General features: G+C 42.2%; 1 protein-coding gene across 8 annotated transcripts in view; it reads left to right on the top strand.

The window, feature by feature from the left end:
* GRID2 (glutamate ionotropic receptor delta type subunit 2) overlaps positions 1–27144 on the top strand; it is an 857916-nt gene that overhangs the window by 622289 nt on the left and 208483 nt on the right. For all 8 annotated transcript variants that reach the window (XR_013224929.1, XM_077300873.1, XM_077300872.1 and 5 more), the window contains one exon: positions 19907–20008. Coding sequence is in view for 7 of the 8 variants with exons in the window: in XM_077300873.1 (XP_077156988.1) it covers positions 19907–20008 (102 nt within the window). In the remaining variant the exon portion in view is untranslated. The remainder of the gene's footprint in view (positions 1–19906; positions 20009–27144) is intronic.

The raw sequence follows: 27144 nt of genomic DNA, 5'->3' as shown, positions 1-27144 counted from the left end.
ACATAAGTGAGGCTGCAGTTCTTCTTAAGCCTCCATGGGGAACCTTCAGCTTGTATTATCAGCATCCTGCAACTGGCGGGTCGTATGCAAAGCATCTTTTCTGTTTTTTCTGGGTACCAATTTCTACGGCATGGAGTTAATGCTACTTTCCAGTTCCGTTACTGCCATGACAAAGGGGAGGAATGCTCTGGAAGTTAGGGTTCTGAGGGCATTGCATGCATGTCCCTGATAAGAAATATTAATCATTTCCGAGGAATAATTTTCAGATCGTTTGGAGAAGAAGTCAGAACTGCCGTGTAGGCACCTCTGGTACTGCAGTGACATTGCCTGTTACCTATTTGGACTGTTTTTGCTAAATTAAGCCTTATTCCATTAAGGAATGCAAAGCTTACAGTGCCCCAGGGTATGGCAGTTCTAAAAGGCACAGAGTTTAGTTGAATAGAAGTCCTTTGTTGTCATCTTAGCTGTCAACATGTTACTTTCAGCTGTGTATCTATTTTTAAAGCTCATTATTTTCCTGGGGGCTTCAAAGAGGTAGGCGCCTGGCACACGGCTTTAATGTGCCACTGATGGCGGCATAGCCTATAGGGTTGTAAAGCATCCACAGAAAGGTCAGAAATAATAAAAGAGAGAATGAAGAATTATTAAAGGAATCCTTCCCCACCTCCCCACCCCCAGCTGTAATTGCCTTGGAAAGCAGCTTGATAATGCTGAAGTGCCTTTTCTCCTCTCTCTCTCTCTCTCGAGCTCTTTCAGATGCACTTTGCCATCTCAGTTGAGCACCTTTGAATCAGGCCCAGCAGAGGCTAGAAATCCTGGGAAATGTCTCTGCTGGCTCTACTATGCTATCAAGGTTATAAGCCCAGCACATGTTTTAGCGTGAAGGAACCTGAGATAGCAGCATTTACAAGACCACGAGGAATGTGGTGGCAACTCCTTTCCCTCCAGCCAGATCTTCAGTCCTTCATCAGTTGTGGGGGATGAGATAGTGGGAGAAGCTTGGCAGCAGGAGAGAGAGGAACCCTCTTCTAGGGATGTTTTGGCCTACCAGTCCTCCCCTACATGCGCTCCAAGAAACTCGAGCAAAGAGTTTGGAAGAGCTGGCACAGAGTTTTGCATTTGACATTTCAAGACAGCAGAGCGATAAAGGTACGCATTCCAATACACCCATTGAGCAGTAACTGTACTTCAAGAAGATAGGCAGCATTGTAGAAGGGTGGGAGGGTAGAGCTAGCACTTTGGAGCATGAAGACCAACATTCTTTCACACACCGGCTCAGTCATATAGGAGCAATTGCACTGCACGTTTTTTTGTTTTTTTTAAGGAACCTGTAAATGCACATTGGGAGTAATGTGCATGGGCAGAGAATGACAGGAGCACTGCTCCTGTTTATAGGAAATCCAAAGTCCTCTCCAGACTACTGATTCAATGATCAGCAGAAATGTTGCACATAGGAACCATTCAGTACTATCCTTTTTGTTGGCAAGAGCAGGGTATTATGCTGGTTGGACATTATCCACATCGCTTGATTTATCTGACACATTCACTTCCATCCAACATTCTCTGCCAAATTGAGTCATCAAAATAAAAAAGGATACCAATGATAACTGACTGGGTGCCATGAACATATTTTAAAAATCAGATTTAATATTAAATAACAGGATGTGTTTCAGTTTTGAGTAAATAATATCCTTACCATGTTCTACCACTATGAATAGGGATGAGTATATGGCTACGTATAAGTAGGTAGAAGAAGAAGAAGAGCTGGTTCTTATATGCCGCTTTCCCCTATCCGAAGGAGGCTCAAAGCAGCTTACAATCACCTTCCCATTCCTCTCCCCACAAAGCAGTTTACAATTCAAATCTATCACTTTACTTTGCCAACAGTGAAACACTTTGTTGAAGCAATTTGCAGAAAGCATGCTTTTGCTTTTGGAGAATATGCAGACCTTGCTGGGACAGGACCATGACTCAGTGGCAGAGCATCTGCTTGGCATGTGAAAGGTTCCAGGTTCAATTCCTGACAGCTTGAATTAAAAGGACAAGGTACTAGATGATATGAAAGACCTCAGTCTGAGGTGTTGGAGAGCCACTACCAGTTTGACTAGACTGGGCTTTCTCAACTGGGGTATCTTGATGACCCTGGAAGGGTTTCCCGAATGGGTGGGAGTTAATTAATTTTTAATATAGTTTTAATATATATTTTTTCAAATTTGTTGAATATGTATCAGGTGATATGACCATATATGGCCAATGATGGGCTTGGTGGAGATGGAAAAGAGAGTGTCTCCAGGTGGACGTGTAGACAGCTATGCTTCCCAACTATATTCTGCACAATCATGCCACTTCTGGGGTTTCTCGAAGACTGAAGAATGTTTCAGTAAAATACTTGAAAAAGGCTGGACTACACAATACTGATTTTGATGGACCAATGATCTGATTCAGTATAAGGCAACTTCATGTGTCTATGTGTTGTGTGGTAAAGGTACAGTTATTCAGTGCTAGATGCCATGGAATTAGAGAAAAGGCAGTGTTAGGTACGATGTCCTCTCCTTCATGCCATCCCTGAAGAGTTCAGTTCTAGTCATCTAGTCATCGCCCCCAGCTTCCCTCCTTGTAGCTATGGCTGCTGTTATTTCCATATGCATAGAGTGAAATTATTTCTGTCTTCTCTAATCTTTTCAGTTAATAGTTGAGAAGGGCTTCTTCACTCAGACTTGTAGCTTGGCTGGCAGTTCTGTCTCCCCTCCTTCTTCTTTTTGACATTCACAAGAGGCTTAGGGGATGGGGCAGTGATAGCTCAAGTTCTCACCCTAGGCTGTTTACCTACATGTTGCATCTATTACTGCCCCAGTATATAAATAAACAAGAAAATGGTCTTCAGAATACACAAAGTAGTGGAACATGTAATAGCATATTTGTGCAATAGCAATGAAGATAGTGTCCATTGTAGGTTGATGGTAGGCCTCTTGAGTGATTCACCAAATCACAACGCCCATTCTTGACATGGACCATGCAATTATTTGTGGGTGGGGATTTTGCTTGTCTTTCTCTCATGCAGTCTACTCAGAAGAAGACTATGCAAATTCCCTGTTGCCTCAAGGCAATGTATCGATGGTGGCGGGGGGGATCTATAATTTCAAGTTTGGTGGGATTTCTTATGGAAACCTTCATCTTGTCATCCATTCTAAACCACTGTGAGTTATTGGAAGGGCAGGTAGAACATTTCTTCCATAAATCCTGAAGGTAGCTGTTACTTGACTCTTGTAATTCTTACGAACCGATCTCATGTGTCTTCATTTACCAGTAGTCCGTGAGCCAAGGAGTTGCTACTTTGGAGGCGGTTGTGAGTTGTGTATGCACTACTAGAGTTGTGGCCAACTTATGCAATACTCCCGTCCTGAATCAGCTTTCTTCTAAGAGGATAATCTTAAAAGATAGCTTTTTAATAAATGGATGGTGTCATTTTTTCAGTAAACTTGGGGGTGGAGGTGTCGGTTCTGAATCAGATTCTATGGGGACATATTCTCATTGTTTTTGGTTCAGTTTAGCTAGAGCAGGGGTAGTCAAACTGCGGCCCTCCAGATGTCTATGCCAGCTCATGGGAATTGTAGATCATGGACATCTGGAGGGCCGCAGTTTGACTACCCCTGAGCTAGAGTAAAATTGTTCTCTGTTGATACCAGCTTGATGATCTAGACTTGTGTTACTTATTCGTGGCTCTGCCTCTGTGAGAAACGACTGCATATTAAGAGCGGTGGAGTGCAGGTGAAATGAATAATAGATAGTGACTGTCAACACAGTTAATGAAAGTGTCTTGAGTAAAAAGTGTTTAAATCAGAACTAATGCCGGTTGGCTAATTGCTTTTGCTTATGCTTGGTATAATGGATATATGCAATGCCATATAATGAGATTCCAAGATATTATTTTCCTCTTTCAGCCTGTGATACTTTGTTGTACTCTGTTCGTAGATATGTACAGAACATCACTCATCTTCATAATGTTCATTTACAGAAAAGCATATGCAATATGATCGAGAATGGGAGAAACAGCATAGCAGGTAGAATTGGAGACACTGGGCATATTCAGGTGCCCTCAATCTCCTACACCCAAAGTGACCCAGTTAATGCTGTCTACGTGGCCTCCCTGACCAAGATAGAGGAAGAGGTAAACATTACCCCCCTCCGTGCACTCAATCTGAAAGGGGGGGTGCTGCATCTGCTATTTAGCAATAATAAATGCATAACAGAATTTTATGTGGGCTACTCTGAAAGTAAATTCCCTAAATATGTCTTTTACCTTCAGCTGGGACAGAAAAGGCTCTAGTAGGTCTAATCAATGAGCCTCTTGTGGCACAGAGTGGTAAGGCAGCAGAAATGTTGTCTGAAAGCTCTGCCCATGAGGTTGGGAGTTCAATCCCAGCAGCCGGCTCAAGGTCGACTCAGCCTTCCATCCTTCCGAGGTCAGTAAAATGAGTACCCAGCTTGCTGGGGGGTAAACGGTAATGACTGGGGAAGGGAATGGCAAACCACCCCGTATTGAGTCTGCCATGAAAACGCTAGAGCGCGTCACCCCAAGGGCCAGACATGACCCGGTGCTTGCACAGGGGATACCATTAGCTTTACATTTAGGTCTAATCAAGTTAGGTCAGACCTAAGGTCCCTGAAATCAATAGCTTGGATCCATTGTAAGTTTTTAGAAGAAATTTCCATCTGCTAAGCATGACTTCCCTGCCTCTCCCGCTTTTCCTGTAGTGCAAAATGGCCCCATGGAATGCTGATCCTGTGGGACATGACTCCTTTAGGGCCATCACTACGGAGAGTCAGAGGACTGCTGTGGGAGGGTGGAGCTGTAAAAAATCAACCAAACAATTTGTGTGCATGGAAATTTACAAATCCATACAATTAGGCAAGATTGACTCTGCATTGGATTATATTCCCTTGGTATGTTCTTTGACAAACAGATTTGCTACAATTTTAAAGAATATAATTTTAAGGATGCAGAATCCCGTTCTGTGACTGCCCAAGTATATTTTCTAATAATGGTCATAACAAACTATTTTGATTCTTAATTAAAATTTCACCTTTAAGTTAATTTTCCTATAATGCATTCTATGAACGGTTAAATAAGGACTGTTTCAGTAAGATCCCATGCAGTTTCCAGGCCAACATTCAGAGATGTTTGGGGGGGGGGGGGGAAGGATCACTTGGGCATGAAATTGCAATTACTGTGGGTGAGAAGCCAGATGTGAATTCCTGCATTGTGCAGAGGGTTGGACTAGATGATCCTGGAGGTCCCTTCCAACTCTATGATTCTATGAATTTCAGATTTTACACATCCTCCATTTAAGAAACCTGTTAATCAGATTTCTTAAAATAGGCGTGTTCGGAGAAAGTTTTATTGCTACCAATAACGATATATTTAATTGGTAGTATTTCAACCAACAGCAACAAGTATCTTCCTTAGAATTGTACATTAAATGATACCCACAGGTGAGAATTCTCAATATAAACTATTTCTTGTGCACCAGTGTATGAAATTATTGCTATTTCTAACCTCTAAAATAATCTATTTTGGAAATCACTGATTGTTATAAACTTTGATGATTTATCACCCCAGAATGGTATCCGTTGTTAGCAGGGACATATGTCTATAACTTATCCCAAATCAAGTTTTAAAGAAATCTTCTCTTTTTGACTCTTCTTTGCTTCTTCCATTCCATGCTCACTGGCTCAACAGCTACAATAATTTGATTGGCCAGAAGCTTTGTCATTCTTGGAACTGATAATAAGGTTCACAGCCTCCTGTCACACTTCCTTCTTTTCTTTTTTTTTAGAAAACTGACCACTTACATTTCCATTGTGAACTAGGAAACATTTTGATTTTTCCGACATTTAATCAACAGCGCGTGCATGAAAGAAAAATAATTTGATGATATGGTGCATCAGCTTAAATGTCCATTATAGCTATTATGCATTGATTCTGCTGCACGCTGTCCCTGTGTAATCCCATTCCACAGTGAAGCAAACTGCTTCTTGGCTAAATGAAATTCACAGCGGAGTTATTTTGTTAGTCTTGCACAAAGCAGACATGTGCAATCAACTTTTCCATTTTTTGCTAATGCGCATTGGCTTTTGTCTAAGATTCATCCCGCAGGCAGCAGGATGTAGTTGTTAAAGGGCACCTGGGAGACCAGGAATGGTTCACCATACACACAACTGTTTGGAATGTAACAATTTGAACGGCTTGGTGGCATGGGAGGATGTAATGGCTATGGTTTGCACGTAATGCAGCTTTCCAAATTCCTCCCAGTCCATGATGCTGGCAGTTATATTGGGGGCTTCCTTCCTTCCTTCCTTCCTTCCTTCCTTCCTTCCTTCCTTCCTTCCTTCCTTCCTTCCTTCCTTCCTTCCTTCCTTCCTTCCTTCCTCTTCCTTCCTGAGAATGTGATAGGTGAAGTGTCATCCATCAACTATCCAACACCTCCTTGGAGCTCTTCTTCCTCTTGGCTGATGGTGGTACAGAAGAATGTGACACATATAGTCCAGTCTTGGCCACCCATAATTTGATTGAGGCACAAAATAATTTGAGATGGCCCATTGGCGGAGGGGGGGGGGCACATTCCCTGCTTGCCTTGGATTTTGCTGGGTGACTTTGTGCCAGGCAGTTTCAGCTTACCCTAATACACAGCTTTTGTCAGTGCGAAGACAAAATGGAGAAGGGGGACACTTTTACACCAACAGAAATTCTTGGAAGAATCAGTGCAATATCTATTTTCTCACTAAATGAATAGACTGCTGAACTGTGCTGAATTTTTGTCATCTAGTCCCAGAGTCTGTCTGCCAGCAGAACCATTTGGCTGGCACGATGCCTTCTGTCTTATTTCTGGAAATAGGCTTTAACAATATTTTTGTGAATTTTTAAATCCTGACAATTTTAATACTTTGGGAGTGCAGCTTTTTTAAAATGATAGAACAATCAATATCAAAAGATTATTCTAGAGGATGCAAGAAAAAGTCTGTTTTGAAGTCAATATTTTGATAATCCTTTGGCAAGGTACACACCCAGATTGTATGAAGGTTGCTTGTTCATTTGGCTTATTCATTCCAGCCCTGTGAATGTTGTATCTTCCAATGCAAACCAGCCAATTCTTGGAAGTTCTTGTACATTTAAAAACTCCACACAGTTTATGCAAGCTGTCTTTGGGAACGTATTTCTATGGATCCATGGATACAGCTTCTGTTTTTTGGCAGTGGTTTGCAGGATTGTAGCAACTCATTTTACAGCGTCTGAAATACTGGAAATGAGTTTTGGGTACCAGTGGCTGAATCTCAAGGAGAACTTGAGTCACTCGTTTTCTATAAAATAAAATAAAATTTGCAGAAACAGTTACAGCACATATCAAGATCAAGATCTCCTTGATCCAATCACAGCTGGATGAGTCCAAAAATTCCTTCAGTGGCTACCTAGATGCAGGGCTGCCATGAAATAGGGATGTCAGTCTCCAGGAAGAACCTAGAGATCACTTAGAATTACACCTCATCTCCAGGTTACAGATATTAGTCCTCCTGGAGAAAATGAATGCTCTTTGACATTGTCATCCATTGAGGCCCCTATCCTCCTCAGGCTCCTCTCCAAATCTCAAGAGTTTCCTAGACTGGATCTTGCAATTATACCGCCCACCTCCTGTCGGTGGCCAGAAAGGACTTGGCAACTCTAAATAGGGGTCACCCATAGAGCCAAGTCATGTGATTTATTTCGTGGCTGGTTTGTGTCTGGATGATACAAATTAAACACTGACAATTCATTGCAGGCTTGATTACTCATAAATAGCCCTTTGAGGAAATACAGACCCAGTCTAGGGATATGAAAGCAGCTAGTAGAGGTGGTAAGAATTTGTTTGAAACTAGACATGATGCTGGAGGTTCTGTGGCTGGAACTCCCAGTGTTTGGATATTTCTTTAAATAGCAGGCGTGTGCAGTCCCAATTCGGATCAGAACTGTGCTTTAAGGCAGGGGTAGTCAACCTGTGGTCCTCCAAATTCTCATGGACTAGTCCATGAACATCTGGAGGACCACAGGTTGACTACCCCTGCTCTAAGGGAAGGGAGCAAAAATGCAGGAAGCAGATACCTGAGAGCAAGCAAGTTCAATCAGTCCAGGAACAAAAGGAACCTCCGCTGTTCATTATGAAAGAATGTGTGCTGCAGGTACCAGAAGTTTGAGCTTTAATGTAAACTCAGAGATATATGTATAAACTCACTAATGTGGAACTGTTTCAAGAATCTAATGTCCTAAGCAACAGGTTTCCTTTTTTCTTAGAAAAGGGATTTATTCCACAGCTGTAATTTAATCTCCAGGATAAATTGCAGATTTGTTCTTGTGGTAAACCTCAGTGTCATTACTACCATGATTCTTCTCCATAATAAAAATGTATTGTACCAATTCAGCTGTTATGGAGACGGCTGACAAGAATGTTCCCTTCATTCATCTCGTCCTTTGTATGATTGGTTTACCAGCAGTTTAGCTCTGCAAGGGTTCTCTGTTGTGGGTTATAAAGCTCCTGTAATGCTTCTTGTATGTTACCTGTCATTTAAATTATTACAAAAGGTAGGTTGTTCTGACAACCTTACTGATTGCAGTGGAAACCAAGACCTTTATTCTTTAAAGAAAGGAACAAGTAATGGCTCCTTGGGTGCTTTTTGGTAAAAAGCTCAAAGAAGCCTCTTCCTTCTGCCCTTCTTAGCATTCATTCTTCTGTCCACCAGTGCGGGGAAAGATCTAAAAGCATGTCAGATGCAGCCTGAAAGTGTTTCTGGGTATAATCAGCCCACCACCTGCAAAGAAATCTGTCAATCAAAACTGGTTGTACAGCTAAGCAACAGTAAGCCCCAGTCCCCAAATCAAGCTATTGGTAGTGGTTTTCAGATTGTGCTGCAAGGCACCGGGGAGAGCACCATTACAGTGGTGGCACTCCATTATGAAACATACAGTGAAATGCCTTTATTAGCTCATTTGGAGGAGGGCAGGATGCTGTTTCTGTTGGCTGCAGAGAAGAGGACGCGCAGTAAATGGGTTTAAACTTCAAGTACAACGATATAGGCTAGATATCAGGAAAAAAATTTCACAGTCAGAGTAGTTCAGCAGTGGAATAGGAATGCCTAAGGAGGTGGTGAGCTCCCCCTCACTGGCAGTCTTCAAGCAAAGGTTGGATACACACTTTTCTTGGATGCTTTAGGATGCTCTGGGCTGATCCTGCGTTGAGCAGGAGGTTGGACTAGGTGGCCTGTATAGTCACTTCCAACTCTATGGTTCTATGATTTATGTTCCAAATTAATGTTTTCTCCTCCTCTTGGCTTTAGTGGTTTGATTGAAACCAGTAGGATGAAATTAATTCAAAAGAATTTGCAGCTAAACATCCAGAAGAAGTTCCTGACTGTTAGAGCGGCTCCTCAGTGGAACAGGATTCCTCGGGAGGTGGTGGGTTGACCTTCTTTGGAAGTCTTTATGCAGAGGCTAGATAGTCACCTCACAGAAATGCTGATTCTGTGTACAGTATTTGCTGGCGTTTAAGACTACTTTCCCCCCCTGAAAAACATGCCTCCAAGTAGGGGGGGTCGTCCTATACGCCAGGTGCACTTCAGTTGGGATAGTTATAGCTGCCCATAGTGGCCCATAGTACTGTAATGTAATGTAACAAACTCTATATTTTGAGTGGAAATGTTAGGGGGTCATCTTATACGCCCAGTCATCTTATACGCCGGCAAATACGGTACTTAGGCAGATTGTATATGAGTGGGCAGAAGCGATTCTGTCAATGCTTGGCTCTTGTGGCCTTTTCTTGCATACCCAGAAAAATGCTGATTGCCACTTTGGTATTGAGAAGTAAATTTCTTCCAGGCCAGACTCACTAGGGATTCTGTTTTTTTTATTATTATTATTACTATTTTATTGGGGGGGGTAACATCTGGGTATTGAATTGATGGAACTGTGGGTGGCAGGTAGTTGTAAATTTCTTGATTTCCCTTCTGACTCTATGATTCTATGAAAGTTGCTGTTTTATTGAAGTTTTGTTCTGATTTTCCACCCACTTGACTTTGCCACTTTTCTGTTTCTTCTTGATGTTTGTGTTGCATGACCACCCAGGAAAAGGTCAATGAATATACACATGAACACATGAAGCTTCCTTATAGAGAACCAGACCATTGGTCTATCAAGATCAATATTGTCTACTGAGACTGGCAGCGGCTCTCCAGGGTCAATTGCAAATTTATTTCACATTATCCTTTTAACTGCAGTTCCTGGGGATTGAACCTGGAACCATCTGCATTCCAAGCAGGTGCTCTACCACTGAGCTCTTGCCCCTCCCCTGAGTGTAGAAACATCAACAATGACAGGAAGAAGAGTTGGTTTTTATACCCCGTTTTTCACTGCCCAAAGGAGTGGCTTACAATCACTTTCACTTCCTCTCCCCACAACAAACACCCTATGAGGTAGGCAGGGCTGTGTGAGAACAGCACTATCAGGGCTGTGATGAGCCCACGGTCACCCAGCTGACTGCATATGGATGAACGGAGAATCAAACCCAGATTAGAAGCCACTGCTCTTAACCGCTACAACACTATGACATCCTAGTCATGTGGTAGAAGGAGCTTTTGCTAAAAAGTAACCTTTTCCACTGTGTGACATCACCTTACCATTCTACAGCCTCTTTGCATGCAAAGAGGAAGAGGAGATAATGCAGCCTTGCTCTTAATGGCTGTGGAGCAGCAAAACGCTCCTCCCAGTTTAGCGTAGTGATTAGGAGAGCCGATTTCTAATCTGGCAAGCCGGGTTTGATTCCCTGCTCCTCCCACCTGCAGCCAGCTGGGGAACCTTGGGCTCACCACAACACTGATAAAGCTGTTCTGACCGAACAGTGATATCAGGGCTCTCTCAGACTCACCTACCTCAGAGGGTGTCTGTTGTGGGGAGAGGAAAGGGAAGGCGATTGTAAGCCACTTTGAGATTCCTTTGGGTAGAGAAAAGCGGTGTATAAGAACCAACTCTTCTTCTTCTTCCCTAAAGTAAATCCTATGGCTCTCAAATCCACTCAAGAATCTTGACCCATGAGTTGAAGACCGTTAGACTACAAAACTCATTGGATTTAAACATTATCCCAGTCTTACTTTGTCTTCATTTAGGCTGGCTCATACTATGATACTCTCAAAACAGAATTGCAGAAAAAAAATATGTTCTGAAGTTGTGTTTATATTTTCTTATAAGAGAAGGCCATTAAAACCTTTACAGAAAAGTCATTTTTGTTTTATTTTAATGTCTTCACTCTATTGAACTGAACCTGACACTAACAACCATTACGTCTTGAACATTTTGCAAGCTTTTGCCTTCTTAGAAACCAGACAGAAATGTCACTCATTTCCATTAGCACCCTCATTCTTCTCCATATCCTCTCCTTTCTGCGCATCGGAGGCCATCAAAGACCAGCTCATCCATCATGAACTAGCCGGGATGCATCAAGATTAAAAAAGAGAGGGGGAGAGAGACCCAAACTATAAATCTACATTTCCGAAGAGCAGCATGTCTTCCTGGTATTAGACATTCAGACCAGCAATAGCCAGTGATTTGCAGCTTTTTTTTTTACCACACATAGGTTAGCCAGATGCCTCATGTTTTAGAGCAGGGGTAGTCAAACTGCGGCCCTCCAGATGTCCACGGACTACAATTCCCAGGAGCCCCCTGCCAGCGAATGCGATTCCTCGGGAATGCTGGCAGGGGGCTCCTGGGAATTGTAGTCCGTGGACATCTGGAGGGCCGCACTTTGACTACCCCTGTTTTAGAGGCTATCCTTCATTTTTAAAAGGTTTTTTTTTAAACATAACCCAGAATATCACAGTGCTGAAGAATGGATAAGCAGCAGGATGGTTTCTTAGAGCATGGAGTCATTTTGGATGTGACTGTGTGAGCAGAACTCAAAGTTGCTGTTGTTGGAGTCATGCGATGCACAAGGTGGGGCCCAATTAAATAGCGTCTGCTTATTGTGGACATGAAATAAAGAAAGAATATGTGCAAATGAATTACTGATCTTGTTCTACTCTATCTTTATCACACCTGAAGTGGCTAATATGAACAAGCAGACCCTATTTACTTAGAGCTAATTCCCATGGACTTCAAAGATTCCCATTTTAAGTGCATATGGTTGTGATTATAAGCATATCTGTGACATCTCTTGCTTTGTGATCAGGAGACACTAGGGTGTAGTTTGCACAAGGCTTTTTACCCATTCCCAGTTCGAACGAATCCTTGCAGTCTACACTGAATTCGATATCCACTTTGATTTTTGGCACTTTAAATTTTCTCTCTGCAACATCCATGATAGATTCATGGTGACCCTACCTTTCCCCCGCAATATCCTGGAGTGGATATAAAAGCCTTGATATTTGAAAGACCGCCGTGAGTAAATGTGCAGATAGCTCCTTTTTGCGAATTAACTTACTGCTCCGTGCCTGGGAGCAAAGGAGTCTTCCCTTATTGGCCAGGACATCAGTTCAAGGACTTCCTGGCTATGGGTTGTAAGGCTTCCCTTAAAGTGACTGCACTCCAGAAGCCCTAACATCTCTCAGCAGATATTTGCTTCTTGGATTTATTCCCCTTCCTCTGCTGGCTCCAATCCTCTCTCCCACCCCTTCAAGAAAAGAAAGAGCCTTCCCTTCCTTCCCCATTCTGAGCTTTCCTAATCACGTGCAAAACACATTCTGTTTCAAGGGGGTGGGGAATAGAGAAAGACCCGAGTTCAAATTGATCTGAATTCAGCAGGATCCACAACGGAAAAAATAAGATAATTGCAGAATCAGCCTAGGTCTATCTGTGATTAAAGAACATTACAGGCTGGTGTCAGATAGCCATCAAATTCTGCAGCAGCAAGGAAGCATTAAAAATCCATTGGTAAATGCACTAAGAGAATGGTACCTTTCAGACAACATCTTTTTTTGCAGTTTATCTTACTAGGAGATGCTTTGAATATATCACCAAGGTGTCTCATGAATGGTTTCCAGATTCTTCATGCCCTATTTCAATGTGTAGGGTTACCCCAAAGGCCCATTATGCATGGAGTGGAAGGTCCGCATTCTGAGTGGAATGGCAGCGGCTAAAATCACCAAATATGCATGCTGCAGGCAGCAACTGGGCACAGAGTCAACATATGCCGCCGAATAAGCCACGTTATTGAGATGCAGAAGAAAGTGGAGCTTCCCGGGATCAGGGCACAACCAGAAGCGGCTCCGGAGTAGCCGCATTCATAATCAGATACTCTGGGTTTTGCCACCATTGTGTTCCATCCTGTGCGTAAGCGGTTTGCTTTGCTTCTTCCTCCTCCGCGTTCTCCATGCTGCCATTTCAGCGGCCGTGCATAACAGGCCAAACTGACTTTTTTGCAGTACTGGAGAATACCAAGTTGGCTATCTTCTGCAAGAAAGGGATGCTCTTGTGTCCCTTTCCCCCTTCTGTTGGTTTTTCAACCAATATCCAGAGACAATATCAGCTGCATCTTAATCACTATAGCCCATTCTGCACACCTAGAATAATGCACTTCCAGTGTACTTTTGCAGCTGGATTGTCCTGTGTGGAACAGGAAAATCTGCTTCTAAAGTGCATTGAAAGGGCATCATCCAAGGTGTGCAGAATGGGCCTATGTGGCAACCATGCTAATCCTGATTTTCTTCTCCATCTACTTACCAATCTCCTTTCTCAGTTCTGTTGTAAGATCCTCCAAACACTAAGGCAGGCAAGTTCTAACTCTTGCATTCAGCTTCAGCATTTCAAAGCCTTTCCACAGAAATCCTATAGGAACAAGTAAGCGTATTTTTGTTTGGTTTGTGTGTTCTCATGGATGTAATCCCTGCTTTGCTTCTGTCCAAGCCATTTTCTATTGTCTCATTACTGTGATTTTATTTAGCAGCAATCTCTACCTGCTCTCCACCCACAGAGTGTTGCTTGCTTTTCCTTCCTCACTTAGTTTGACTTTTTCAAGAGGCTTCACAATTACACCCTTTAAATGTGAATATACAAAGCTCCATCACATTCAGGAGGCTCCTGCAGGACTATCATTCCACAGAATGTGCACAACAGAAATGCTCGTAAGGCTTTTTCTTGTAAGGGAATTGATCTGTAGTTGGATAGAACGCCATTACCTGTAGCGTTGTAATCCTACATCCTGCATTGTTTGCATTGTGCTCGCCTGGGCTAGCACTGTTCACATTGCCATTTGATTTGTATTCCTAGCCTTATTTGTATTCTTTATGTATATCGTATACTGTACGGTCACATTGTTGCTGACATTGTTCAGTTTGTACTTCTAGTCCTATTGCATTATTCAGTTCATGCCCTATACCATATGATTGCATTTTTTTTCCTGCCTGGGTACTCTGTACTCTGACCTGAGTCTCAATGAGAAAGGCAGGTTGTATGCAAACTAAATAAATAATCGGCTATGTCAATCCCTTCCATCTGGCACAAAGAACTATTCTCCATTGACTGTGCCCACTCCTTCTGCAATTGTGAGTGGCATGTCTGTTACAAACCTACATAAAGCTGCCATGTGACCAATGGTTGCCACATTTATAAAGCATTATGCCTTTGGACTGACATTTCAGAGGGAATGCTGTATTCGTCAATGCAGCCTTGAAAGCCTTATATTCTTGAAAAGGCATGCACCCTGCACTAATCCTACACTATGTATTCACCATAGGCCGGAATACAGAGCAACCATGAAAAAGAAAAAAGACTTGAACTCATCTTGTTCAAGTGACCTTGATTGCATTCACACAACCACACTTTCTCTGCTGCAGGGTCTGTTGTTTAGAAATGAAGTTTCCAAATGAAGGCATTTGGCTGCTGACAAGACCTATGCAGAGAATCATTCCTCTCAGTCAAGGGGAAAGTGGCCAGCTACAGCATGTTCATGGTGCATGCTGTTGCACGGATAGAGCCAGTGGGTGGGGCTGCCTAAAGAACTTGATTGTGAGGGCCACAAAGATCTTCTGGAGCTCATGGATCTCTCCACTAACTCGGTGCAAGTCTTCCTAATTAGCCAGAAACATAAGTATTTTTATTCATAATTCTCTGAACCAAGTAAATTCAGTCAGTCATTTCATATGCTTGGACTATAAAAAGAAATCCTTTGATTGGGATGTATCATGCAACTGTCGGTTCGATTCTCCATTTCAGAAATACACACAGAGAGAAAGGTGATTCTACATGAGAGAAAAGATGAGTTGCAGGTGTGTATGCGTAAGAGTCAGAAGGCACATAAATGCCTTTCCAAGAGATGTGAAAGTGACTTCCGTTTCTTGACAAGAGTGGGGTGAATCCAAGCATCCTTCAAATTGCCTTTTACCAGCCTAAGGTACCTCTCTCCACTTTGCGCTTCAGAAAAGATTGCAAGAAAGTTGTAAACTTGAGCGATAAGGAATGGTGGGGTATAAATATTTTAATTATTAAACAAAAACAGGTTGCTCAGTGGAATGGTAGGGTTTGCCCTGCTGACTTTCTCTGGGGATGAAGCAAAAGACGGGAGATACCACTTCTACCACTTCTGTGGTGGGACGCAGTACTGCTTTGCAAGACCTGAGCAAATCTGTTAATGACAGGATGTTTGGGTGGTCATTAATTCATAGGATTGCCATACATTGGAATGGACTTGACATCACACATTTCTATTATATTTATATATATTTCTATTGGACTGAGAGCCATTCAAGTCATCACTGATTGGACTGAGAGCCATTCAAGTCATCACTGATACACAATGATCAGTTATGTTGTCTCCAAGACGGGCACCCATGCTGGTCCGTCCGTAGCACTAGAAAGAGCACAAATGTTGTTGGTCTTTAAAGTGCTCCTGGATGCTTGCTCTTTTCTTCTGCCACATGTTATCTCCAGCAAGCAACTCTACAGCTGAAGATCAATGTTCTCAATGGCCACGGTTGAGGCTGCACATTTGTCTCAGGAATGATTGTGCCATGTAAGCAGTGGGATTGAATTTAAAAAGCAAAGAAGATAATTGAAAAAAGCATAATGTCCCTTTTAAGCAGGGAAATTAGATCCAGGCTAAACTTTTGTTGCCTTAGTGCAATAATATCATTTACCAGACAAAGTGCTAGAATGGACTAGGCTGAAAAGCTAATTATATAAAAAGTACACATTAACGAATATAATTAAAAAATGGATTTTTGCTGACCTCTGAAGGGAACAAAAGCGCTCTGCAAACTTCACAGGGTTTTACATTTGACAAGAGCAGTACAGTATCTTTGGTAATTAGACTTTCAACACGTTTGGCTATGCTAATTGGATCCAAGTTCTAATTAGTTTCTTTATGTAAGTAAGAATGACACAGTGCTGAATAAATTTAATGTGCTTTTACTGCTCAACCTAGCAGTTAGTTTTCCATTCCCATTTTAATGCAGAAATGCCTGGTTTGATTTCTTCCCTTTGAGGCCTGCGATTTACTTTATGAGAATATATATCTATGGACAGGTTGAATAGGAACTTTTGATAAGCCCCTGGGTATTAGTGTGGATTTGCCAATGTATTACTTCAGTAAATCAGGTAATGGGAAAGGTTTACTTCAGGGCCAGATAGATGACTAGCACAAATGACAACCATGTGTCTTGCTTGGTCTCTTGTTCTCCGATAGGACTAACCTGTGCTCTTGACAACAGAATGTTCTACATCATTCTACCCAAGAGATGCTGAGAACTTTTACATGAAAATAATACTGTAGAAGAACCTAGCCTGATTGATATTCTGGCTTACATCTGACTCAGTCCCTTGCAATGCTGTACAGCTCAAACACTGTACTAATGCCCCTGAATGGTAGCCACTTTGGTTAGAGTTAGGATGGAGTCATGCCTTAGATGCATTTGATTTATTCACGTTGTATATCATGACTGTTTCTGCACTTCAGCAGTAGTTGATCTCACATCTTCCCCCAGGATCATGGTTAGGTTTTTTAAGTGACCTATTTTTCAAGTACAGACAGATCACTCAGAATTTGCATCTACCCAGTAAGATGCTTCTTTTATTTATTTTATTTATTATATTTATTTATTTATTTTATTTTATTTTATTTTTAGTGGCCTGCATTATTTTGTGCCTGTGTGGTCAGCAGGATCTACTTTGAGTGCAAGAACTGATCCCTCCCCTGAGCCTTCGGGGAGGGCGGTATATAAATCTAAATAAATAAATAAATAAATAAATAAATAAATAAATAAATAAATAAATAAAATCACAAGTTTTGTTAATTAGTTTTGTCATACTAAGGCAAACAGAGACTCCAAAGGTTTAAGGCTCAACACTCATGTGCCTTTTGAATTGGAGGCAGCGGTGCACACAATAGCAGGCAGTGGCAGCATCTGTGAGAAAGCAACATGTGCTCATGATGAATGCGCAATAATCTTTTTCCCCACAATTGGACATGTTTGAGTTCTTCAGATGCAGAGAAGCAATCCATCAAATGTTCAACAAGCTTGCCTCTTTAAGATTGTTGTGCTAATCCGTCATGAGTTGGCTTCCGGGTCTCTTTTGATTGGTTGACACATACATTGCTTAATTGGTTTACATTTCGTTAGTGTCCTCAAGGGGATGAATCCATACTAACTTTTCCACTCAATCAGGTCACTTCTGATAAGGAAACACAACATTCCTGCTCCCCACACCCCAGCAGGCCACTAATTTATCTCCCTCAAAATGCTTCTCTTGGTGGTCAGGGGACCTTCTGGAACAGGATTAGATAGAAGCACATTGAGAGTCTGCAGCAGGAAGAGGGAACTGGTGGAAATTACTCCATCCCTACCATTAGCAGAAATTAGTCTGGGTCCAACCCAGTGAATGGCAGCTGGAACCAGCAATTTCATTGAAAAACATCATAGTGGCATCAGATACATGAGCTCTATTATTAGCATTGTGTTTCTGATGGCCCATTCAGCCATGAAAATTATCATTCAGGGTTGACAAGGGATGAACATGCATGCGAGAATTGCAGCAGGCTTTCTTTATGAACAAATGATTTCAGTTAGAAGTGCCAACTCTGAACCTTAAGCCTCCTCTACAGACTAAGCCTACATTCTTTTTTTTTCCTGCTGTGTTACGGTTATATCAGAAACCAGATCCTTGTATTAGTCCACAAAGTCACTTTAAATTGTTTGCATATACACTTTGAGGTCTTTTTGGAGGACCAGGAAAAGAATGAAACTTTTATGGTGTCCATTGATTAGCGCTCTTGGCCATTCCTGTGCACGTCATTTGTCCTTCCACCTTGGCAGCTTTCACAGCAGTGGTGCTCAGTAGATTATAGATTGATTTCTCCTTGCACTCATCTCCTTCAAAAATTATTGAAGACAGTTTGCAAACTCTAGATGGAGGATTTGTGGCTGCATTTCAGTTCAGCTGTCTGGGTTGCCTCTGATGCACAGCTGAGGAATACTGAATTGTATTATCTGGCGTCTTTTTCAATAATGGCTATTTTATTATTAATATATAAAGAAACAGATCCTAATCTATTTGGGAACTCACCATTAATTTCAGGGAAACTTAAACTGAGTCCATGTTGAGCAGGAGCCTCGAAGTGACATTAATACACACCTTAAAAAAGAAAGGAAAAAAAAGAATTAGGAATAACACAGGGGTTAAGAGCAGCGGTCTCTAATGTGGAGAGCCAGGTTTGTTTCCCCACTCCTCCACATGGAGCCAGCTGTGGGACCTTGGGCTAGTTACAGTTCTGTTAGAGCTCTTCTCACTGAGGAGTGTTTCTCAGAGCTCTCTCAGCCTCACCTACCTCACAGGGTGTTTGTTGTGAGAGAAGAAGGGAAGGGAATTGTAAGGTTTTCTGAGTAAAAAGTGGCATATAAAAAAAATAACTCTTCTTGTTCTTGTTTTGCTGTCAACTTGCACCTGAATTCTGGTGACCCCCATAAGGTTTTCAAGAAAAGAGAAGACCTTGGTGGAAGGTAGCCATTATCTACTTCTGTTTAACAATCCTGAACTTCCTTGGTGGTCTCTCATCCAAATACTAGCCATAGCTGATGCTGCTTAGTTTCTGAGATTTGACAAGATTGAGCCATGCAGGTCAGCATAATAGTGACATTGTACTATTTCCCAAAATGTACTATACAGAAGATGCATTTAATTTAAAGGGATGTGATGCTCTTTCTTGAGTGGATACCATTGGCCACCATGAATACTGGCTTTGCTCAAACCTGTGCATATTAAGCTAAAAGTCTGACCTGTTCTGTATGTTCAGTACCTGTGGGCGAGGATACTGGTTTTTAAGGATTTTTGTTTGCACAAAAGAGTCTGTGCCATACAGACAATGTTGCTACCTATATTCAATTGATGTATGATCCGATACCTGAACAGGGCTGCATTGGGTCAACTTATTCCTGGAAGACGAGACTGCAAAGATTTGTTGTATTAGTGCGACTCTCCATTTTAATATTTCTGCTTGGAACAGGAGTACACAAGGCATACCGTTCTCATAGAGCAGGGATTCCCAACCAGGGGTGGGCCTACATGTCACAGTAGTGCACTTCCCCTGTCTCTTTCATCACAATGGAAAAAGGGTAAATGATCTATTGATTGATTGGCTGGCTCTTATATCTTACTTCTGCACCTACTTTCCTGAAGGGACATGTCTTCTGGGGGTCCTCAAAGGCTGAAAAAAATTCCAGGTGTTTCTCTACAGTAAAAATGCTGGGTGATGCTGGGTTCAGAGTGGCTTAATTTTGCAATGATTGTCATTTTGTTGATCATAGAGAGTTGCACACCAAAAGTGCATTGGATTGTAAACAGGAAGACCAGATGATAAGAAGAGAAAATATGTTATGATCATGATCTTTCTTTTTTTTTTTAAAGCTTGGCTGCTGGAATCCTGTCACTGGTCTCAATGGCTCTTTAACAGACAGAAGGCTGGAGAATAACATGCGTGGGGTGGTCCTTCGTGTAGTTACAGTTCTGGTAAGCAGAAAGGGTTTTCTTTCCCTTGAATATGTAAATATACATACATTTTAATGGCTTCTCTTGATTTCTACTAATAGTTTAATGATTAAGTACAGATTAATTATATTGGAGCGGAAACAAAATATGTTTTGAGGTGTGATGCTGGCAGGGGCTCATGGGAATTGTAGTCCATGAACATCTGGAGGACCACAGGTTGACCACCCCTTGTCTACCAGACCCTGGGTCTTTCTGGAGTGCTTTTGCCAAACTGAACGCCCTATCCAGAAGAATTTTCCTGATAGCTTCATCCCCACTATTTAGAAGGCTGATAAAAGTTTCTTATTTAGGATGGTGTTTGAGAGAAATTGTATTCAGATTCTCCATCTTTATAGGTCTGTATTGCTATGTTCTAATTGTTATATTGGGAAAGTATTTTATATTATATTGTTAGCTGCATCCAATATCCAATGAAGATAAACATGGAAGTATAAATGTTTAAAAAAAGAAATAACCAATGCAAGTTTTAAAGTAAAGACATGAAAATCTGCAATCAAAATCAGTGCTGGAACAAAGAAGGCAAGCAGAATTGCAGCAGGGCAAAAAAGGGAGACAAAGAAATTTGGATGGATGCAAAAGTACTGTTTTGCTAGTGTTAGTTACCCAACCTGAACCTCTAGAAAGGAGCAAATTATATAAATAACTATTGGCTAACTGAGAGGCATAGGTCATGGCTGCTGCATCCACAGCACCTCACTAAGTATGCTAGTCCTCCTCAGATGGTTTTGATGTCAGCTTGTGTTAATGCAAAGGAGAAAAAAAAACACATGGGCTTGTATGTTATTGCAAAAGAACACTACATGAAATACATGGTAGTGTATGATGTCTATGTGAGAATCAGCCCTGAGGCTTCCTTGAGGAGCAAAGCTGATGGAATGATTCTATGACCTGCTGCATTGAGGCTGTTCTTTGTAGAATCTAGCACAGAGTCTTGTGGCATGATTAATCATGGAGATAGAATCCAAGGCTTTCTACTAGCCATCATATGGCAGAACGGCATTCAAGGAACTTCACGATGCCCTTCATCGTCTATATAACTGTAAGACTGATTGGCTGCAAGTCTCAGAGTTAAGTCATGGGAAGTCTGTGTATATGGGTTAAGCACTGGCTATTCCTTTCCAACTCATGACAAACCTATGAATAAATGACATCCAAAACATCCTATCATTAACAGCCTTGCTCGGGCCTTGAAAACTGAGGACTGTGGCTTTCCTGATTGAGTCCATTCATCTCAGTTGGGTTTTCCACTTTTCCTGCTGCCTTCAGCTTCACCTTTCTTATTATTGTCTTTTTCAGTCACTCTAGTCTTTTCATAAAGTAACCCAACTATGATAGCCTCAGTTTAGTGATTTCATTTTCTAGAACCCACTTATTTGTCTTTTTGGCAGGCCACAGTGTTTGTAAAACTCTCCTCCAACATCACATTTCAAAGTTGAAGGGAAGTAGAGAATTTTAAATTTGGATGGATGCAAAAGTACTGTTTTGCTAGTGTTAGTTACCCAACCTGAACCTCTAGAAAGGAGCAAATTATATAAATAACTAAATAAATATACAGGCAGCTCAAAGGTTGGCAAATACCTTGATCCAAGATGACAGCTGGCAAGTTGCCAAAGGTCAACCCATCTAGCAGCAGATAGGCAGGAAACCAGATACCTTGTGATACAGATAAACTCCATTAGGGACGTCAAGGAAACGTATAACAGAAAGTAGTACAGGAACAGCTTCTACTGTCACCAGACACTGCAGCCCAGAAGAATTCTGAGTTGTGGCATGAGAGTTCCAGCTCAGTATGCTGTTCCTTCCTCCAACCTTCAGCCCATTTGGAAGTAGGGAGGGGAAAATTGTGCCTCATTCACCTAAAGATGACAACCTCCAAGTGGTGGCTGGAATTCTCCTGGGATTACAACTGATCTCCAGGCAACAGAGTTCAGGTCTCCTGGAGAAAGTGGTTGCTTTGGAAGGTGGACTCGATGGCATAGGATTCCACTGAAGTCCCTCCCCTCCCCAAAGCCCATCTTTTTCAGGCTCCACCCCCCAAATCCCCAGGTATTTCCCAACCCAGAGCTGGCAACCCTGCGTTCACCTGGCTCCCATTCTGAGCCTGGCAGGCCTGCTCAAAGCCCGTTCTTTCTTTCAGAGCTCTTTGTTTTGTGTAATGGAATTGTGCTGCCTCTTCTTGTCGATGAAAATAAATTAGGCTAACTATGAAGAGACAAAGTAGTATTTATAGCTTTGTAAATTCAAGCTAATTTGATGTTCATCAGAGTTACATTGCGGCAGCAGTAGCTGGCCTTTGTAATTTTTGCTTGATGCCGATCTAAATGGATTCCGCATAATATCTCTGCGATGAAAACGCTCAGTGAGTGTGCCCTATCAAAAGAAATTCAAATTAGTTTCATGTCGTCTTTTTTTTTTCCCCCTCCCCGCTTCTCTAATTTCATTCCTACTTTATCGTCTCAGTTAGCTTGGCGGGTGCATTCTTCTGGCAAACAATTATAATATGAACATTTAGCAACTTCGATACTCATGCGCATAGGAGGAAGAAATGCCTTCTTACTCGTGCCAGTAGGCTGATATGATCCAAACGAGAGAGACATTTAAAGTTCAGCACTTCACGTGCAGTGGATTTGTTCCCCCAGCACGATCGCCACATGCCCAAAGTCTTTTGGCTGATATTTGCAGCCAGCAATGGCTTTCGGTTTGTAAGTGGGGAGGCTGTTGTTGTTTAGGAAACATGGCACATTGCAGATATTTGGGGGGGAACCCTGTGTTTAAGGCACCCCCCATGCCCATTCATCAGTGCAGCAGTCTTTCATGAGCGAGCATCAATTCAGACAACAAGTTTCTACTACCATCTGGCAAGTCCCTTTCTCCCACTCATATAATGGCATGCGCACAGCCTGCTTCCACCTGAAGAAGATCCAGCATGCCACACATTCTAAGGCTACTGTGCCTGAAGCAGCAGTAATTACAAGATAGCAGGGGCCAAAGGTATTGTGCAATGCGGCACAGAGGTGAGCACAAGGGGAGAGGGCTAGGGATGCCATACCACTGTGATGCTGGCTCTGCTTTTTCCTGCAGCTTGTTCCATTCCTGTCAATCATGCTTCACCTACAGCATAACTCCCCTTTTCAAACAGGGAGGGAAGAAAGCTTCTAACATGCAGGGAATGAAAAGAAGTCTCAAGAAGGGGTTGGAGTGGCAGCATCCACTAATTTCCCATCTGAAAAAGGGAGGTTCAACTCTCAAAAGCTTATACTCCTCCCAAAAATTCTTGATTCTTGTCCAGCAGCAGCTGAGATGCCAACAAGATTTTTTTGAGGGTAAGTGTGAGAGCCACAGCTTCATTTGAGGTGTGACGCTTTGACTCTCAAAAATTTATCCTCCTCTCCCCACAAATCTTGATAGTCTCTAAGCTGCTACTGGTCTCAAATGTAGTTCTGGTACTGCAGACCAACATGACTGTCCTCTGAAACTAATTGCCTGTTGACATCTGGTTGCATTGGTGAAAAAGTAGAATTATTTTTGCTCTCAACAAGTGACAGAATAAAGTGGATGGAGGAACTGAAGGAGGAGGAAGGTAGATGAAACAGTAGGTCCATCTTGCCTTCCTGCCTTGGGAGAGATCAAACCATCCCCAGGTGCAGACCTGGCTACTCTTCTACACTTGTGGCATGAGTCATTTGAACAAGCGTGAGATAGTTCTATATTGTCCTGAGTGCAAAACCATCTTCTGTCCTGCCAAAATGGCCTGTATTAGTCAGACAGTGGTATTACTCCTCCAAAACTAGGAAGAGGACTCTCTCACCGTACTGCATTTATGTCATGGCGATACATATACTGAAAAGAAGTTTAGTTGTTTTAATTTGTGGCCTTCAATTTGTTTGCTCACAAGGTTTATAGTGCTATCCTGAAAAGGACTATGACCCATCCACTCACCCATCTAAGGCAATGGGTTTAGAAGAGCATAGTTCTGCTTAGGATGGCACCATACATTGACTATGTATCATGGTAGGACAGCCTTTGCAATTTCCCTTAGTTCTGAGGACATAGCTCATTTGGGACTGAGTCCAACAAAGATTCAAGGGTCTGCTTCATGGGTATGCATTGTTTCTTGCATTAACAGTGTGTGAGATACAACCTTTAGAAAAACACATACACACACAACAACCCAGGAGTAAAAACGGAACCAGCCATCATTTTAACTTTTCAAAATGAACCCTATATATCTGTTACTTGGTACTATTTTAGGTTGCTTGAATGCTTTTCTTTGACTCAACTTTGACACTTGTCACGATGAATATTTAGGTGATGGGTAAATATATACACTGAGCCTTTCCTCCCACTAAGGATAGCAAATCAAAACTGGATGAGTCAGTATATACTTTGGCAGCTGTTTTTCAAAAATGAGTAACGCTTACTACTGATGTTAGCTCTCCTAATTTTTTTCAGATGTTTTGCTAGGCCAGAGTCTTGTGAAAAAGAGTTTTGTGAAACCCTGGGGTTTCTTGACAACCCTGGAAGGATTTCCTGAATGGGTGCAAGTTAATTCATTTTTAATATATTTTCAAAATTTGTTAAACATTTATCAGGTAATATATGGCCATGTTGACCACCTCCCAAAATGGCCAATAATGGGCCTGGAGGGAGTGGGAAGGGGAGGGTCTCTGTGTAGGTGTGCTTCCCAATCATATTCTGCATGCTTACAACAATTCATCTTCCATCTTGATGTGCAGCCCCACATAGAGATTGCGCCTGCACAGGCCTGCCTCTGAGAACTCTTCTATAGCAAAGCTCTGCTAGAGGGCAGCCCGACTGTTCATGTGAGGATTTTCCTGCCAGTCGGGCACATAACCTAGGGGTGGAGTGCCCAACCTCATCATTTCCCTTTTCGCCGTGCAACTAGTGGATGTCTTCTAGGTCAGGGGTAGTCAACCTGTAGTCCTCCAGATGTTCATGGACTACAATTCCCATGAGCCCCTGACAGCAAATGCTGGCAGGGGCTCATGGAAATTGTAGTCTATGAACATCTGGAGGACCACAGGTTGACTACCCCTGTTCTAGGTTGCTCTGACTTTCTAATTCTAACTGAGTGATCTTGTGCTTTGTGGAAGTGTCTACATAATGGCCTCAAAGGCAGTCTTCAAGAACTGCATCCATTGCAGTACTAAGGTACCAATGTCTAACAAACATGATTTTTTGTGTTTGGGGGAGACCCATGTAGTGGGTTCCTGCCTAATCTGTCAGCGATTTATCCTGAAAGCTAGCTTGGATAGAGTGTCTAGATTGAAGGTGGCCTAGTGGGAGAAGGTGCTATCGACTACCGCCCCAGTTTCCACGGCCTCTGCTCTGACTCCCTCAAAGCCAACGCATGCGCGGTTGGGGAGGGCAGGTGCTCTCTTCTCCATGGCAGGCCTATGCAAGAGCAGGCCCAGTGTGTGTCTGCTCACAAGACGTCGATGAACAAAAGTTACAGGTAAGCAAACATGTTTTCTGGGGTTTCTCAAAGACTGAAAAAATGTTCCAGGGGTTTCTCAGTAGTAAAAACTTTGAAAAAGGCTATCCTAGACCATGTCCTTCAACTTGTATCAGTTTTTCTTTGGGATGAAATTGGATGGTACCTTGTGCTTAAAAATTCTGCTAAAATTTTGTCAGAATTCCAGATGTTTCGCTTGAACATTTCATTTCAATGGCAACTCATACTTCACACTTTGATTCTCTAAGATTTATTATGGCAACTGTGCTAACAGGATGCTTGATCTTTGTATATAATTAGGGTTGCCAACCTCCAGGTGGCCCCTGGAGATCTCCCACTATTACACTTTAATCTCCAGATGACCAAGATCAGTTCCTTTGGAAACAATAGCTGCTTTGGGATGATGGAATCTATATGGCATTATGTCCTACTCTCCGCAAACCCCACTCGCTCTAGGTTCCATCCCCCACATCTCCAACCCAACACAGACCTGGAAACCCTACTAATTGTTCAAGTTCAAATAATAAATAGGAATATGTTTTATGATGGAGAGGCTGCTTCTGTGAAGGCAAAGGGGTGGCAGGTTACAGTCAATGAGTGATAGGAATGTGAGTGTCCTGAATAGTGCAGGGGGTTGGACTAGATGACCCCTGAGGTCCCTTCTAACTCTATGATTCTATGATTCTATGTGATAAATATTATTCATGATTTTCAAATTGTCAGCCATGATCATGGAGGCAATAGCCTTCATTTCCACCAACAAGGCCCTGGCAGGATATAATTTGACACTCAGTATTGTTTTTGCTTTCAGCAATGATTACTTAAAACAGTGACGGACAAATAGAATCTTTTCTGCTAATGTTTTGCTTCCCATACGTTACTTTGCGGTGCTTCTATTAGGCAGAGTTTATTTCATGTTAAACTCTCTCCCCTTGGGGAGTTGCCTAATGGACAGAGAGAGGGAGATAGCTAACCCTGCAGAGAGAGTCCCAGCTAAGATTTACAGTGTTCTTCACTTATCACTTTAATGCTCTTGTTGAAGACCTCTGGCGATTCTCAGTTTAAAACGATGATAACCACTTGGCACAGAGCACAGTGCCTTATCCCCTGTCACTTCTCATACTAAGCAAAAATGAAGACTCATTCACTTGTGTTCTCAATCCATATGTGTAGGCAAGCAGGAAGGGACTAAAGAGCTGCAAGATCAAAATCACTGTTACTTTGAAAACATTTTACAGTTGGCATTGAGGAGGGCTCGTTCTTCAGCAGATGGAATCGCCCTTGATGCTCCAATAGTTTTCCCATAGAAGTTTCCTCGGGGTGGGGGAATCACCTTGTAGGGCTATTGTAAGAATTGGGCATATGTGTTAAATGCCTTCAAGTCACTTCCGATTTAGAGTGACCCTATGAATCAATTATCTCCAGAATGCCCTGTCATTAACAGCTTTGTTCAGGGCTTGCAGACTGAGAGCCAAGGCTTCCTTGATGGAGTCAATCTTGTGGGATCTTCCCCACTTCCTGCTGCCTTCAACTTTTCTTAGCATTTTCTTTTCCAGTGACTCTTGTCTTCTCATAATGTGACCATAATGTGACCAGTATGAGCGTCTCGTTTTGGTCATTT

Source organism: Paroedura picta, chromosome 10 (genome assembly GCF_049243985.1).
Source record: "Paroedura picta isolate Pp20150507F chromosome 10, Ppicta_v3.0, whole genome shotgun sequence".
Lineage (NCBI taxonomy): Eukaryota > Metazoa > Chordata > Lepidosauria > Squamata > Gekkonidae > Paroedura > Paroedura picta.
The sequence above is the reverse complement of the archived record's forward strand: the minus strand, read 5'-3'. Positions and strand labels throughout refer to the sequence as shown.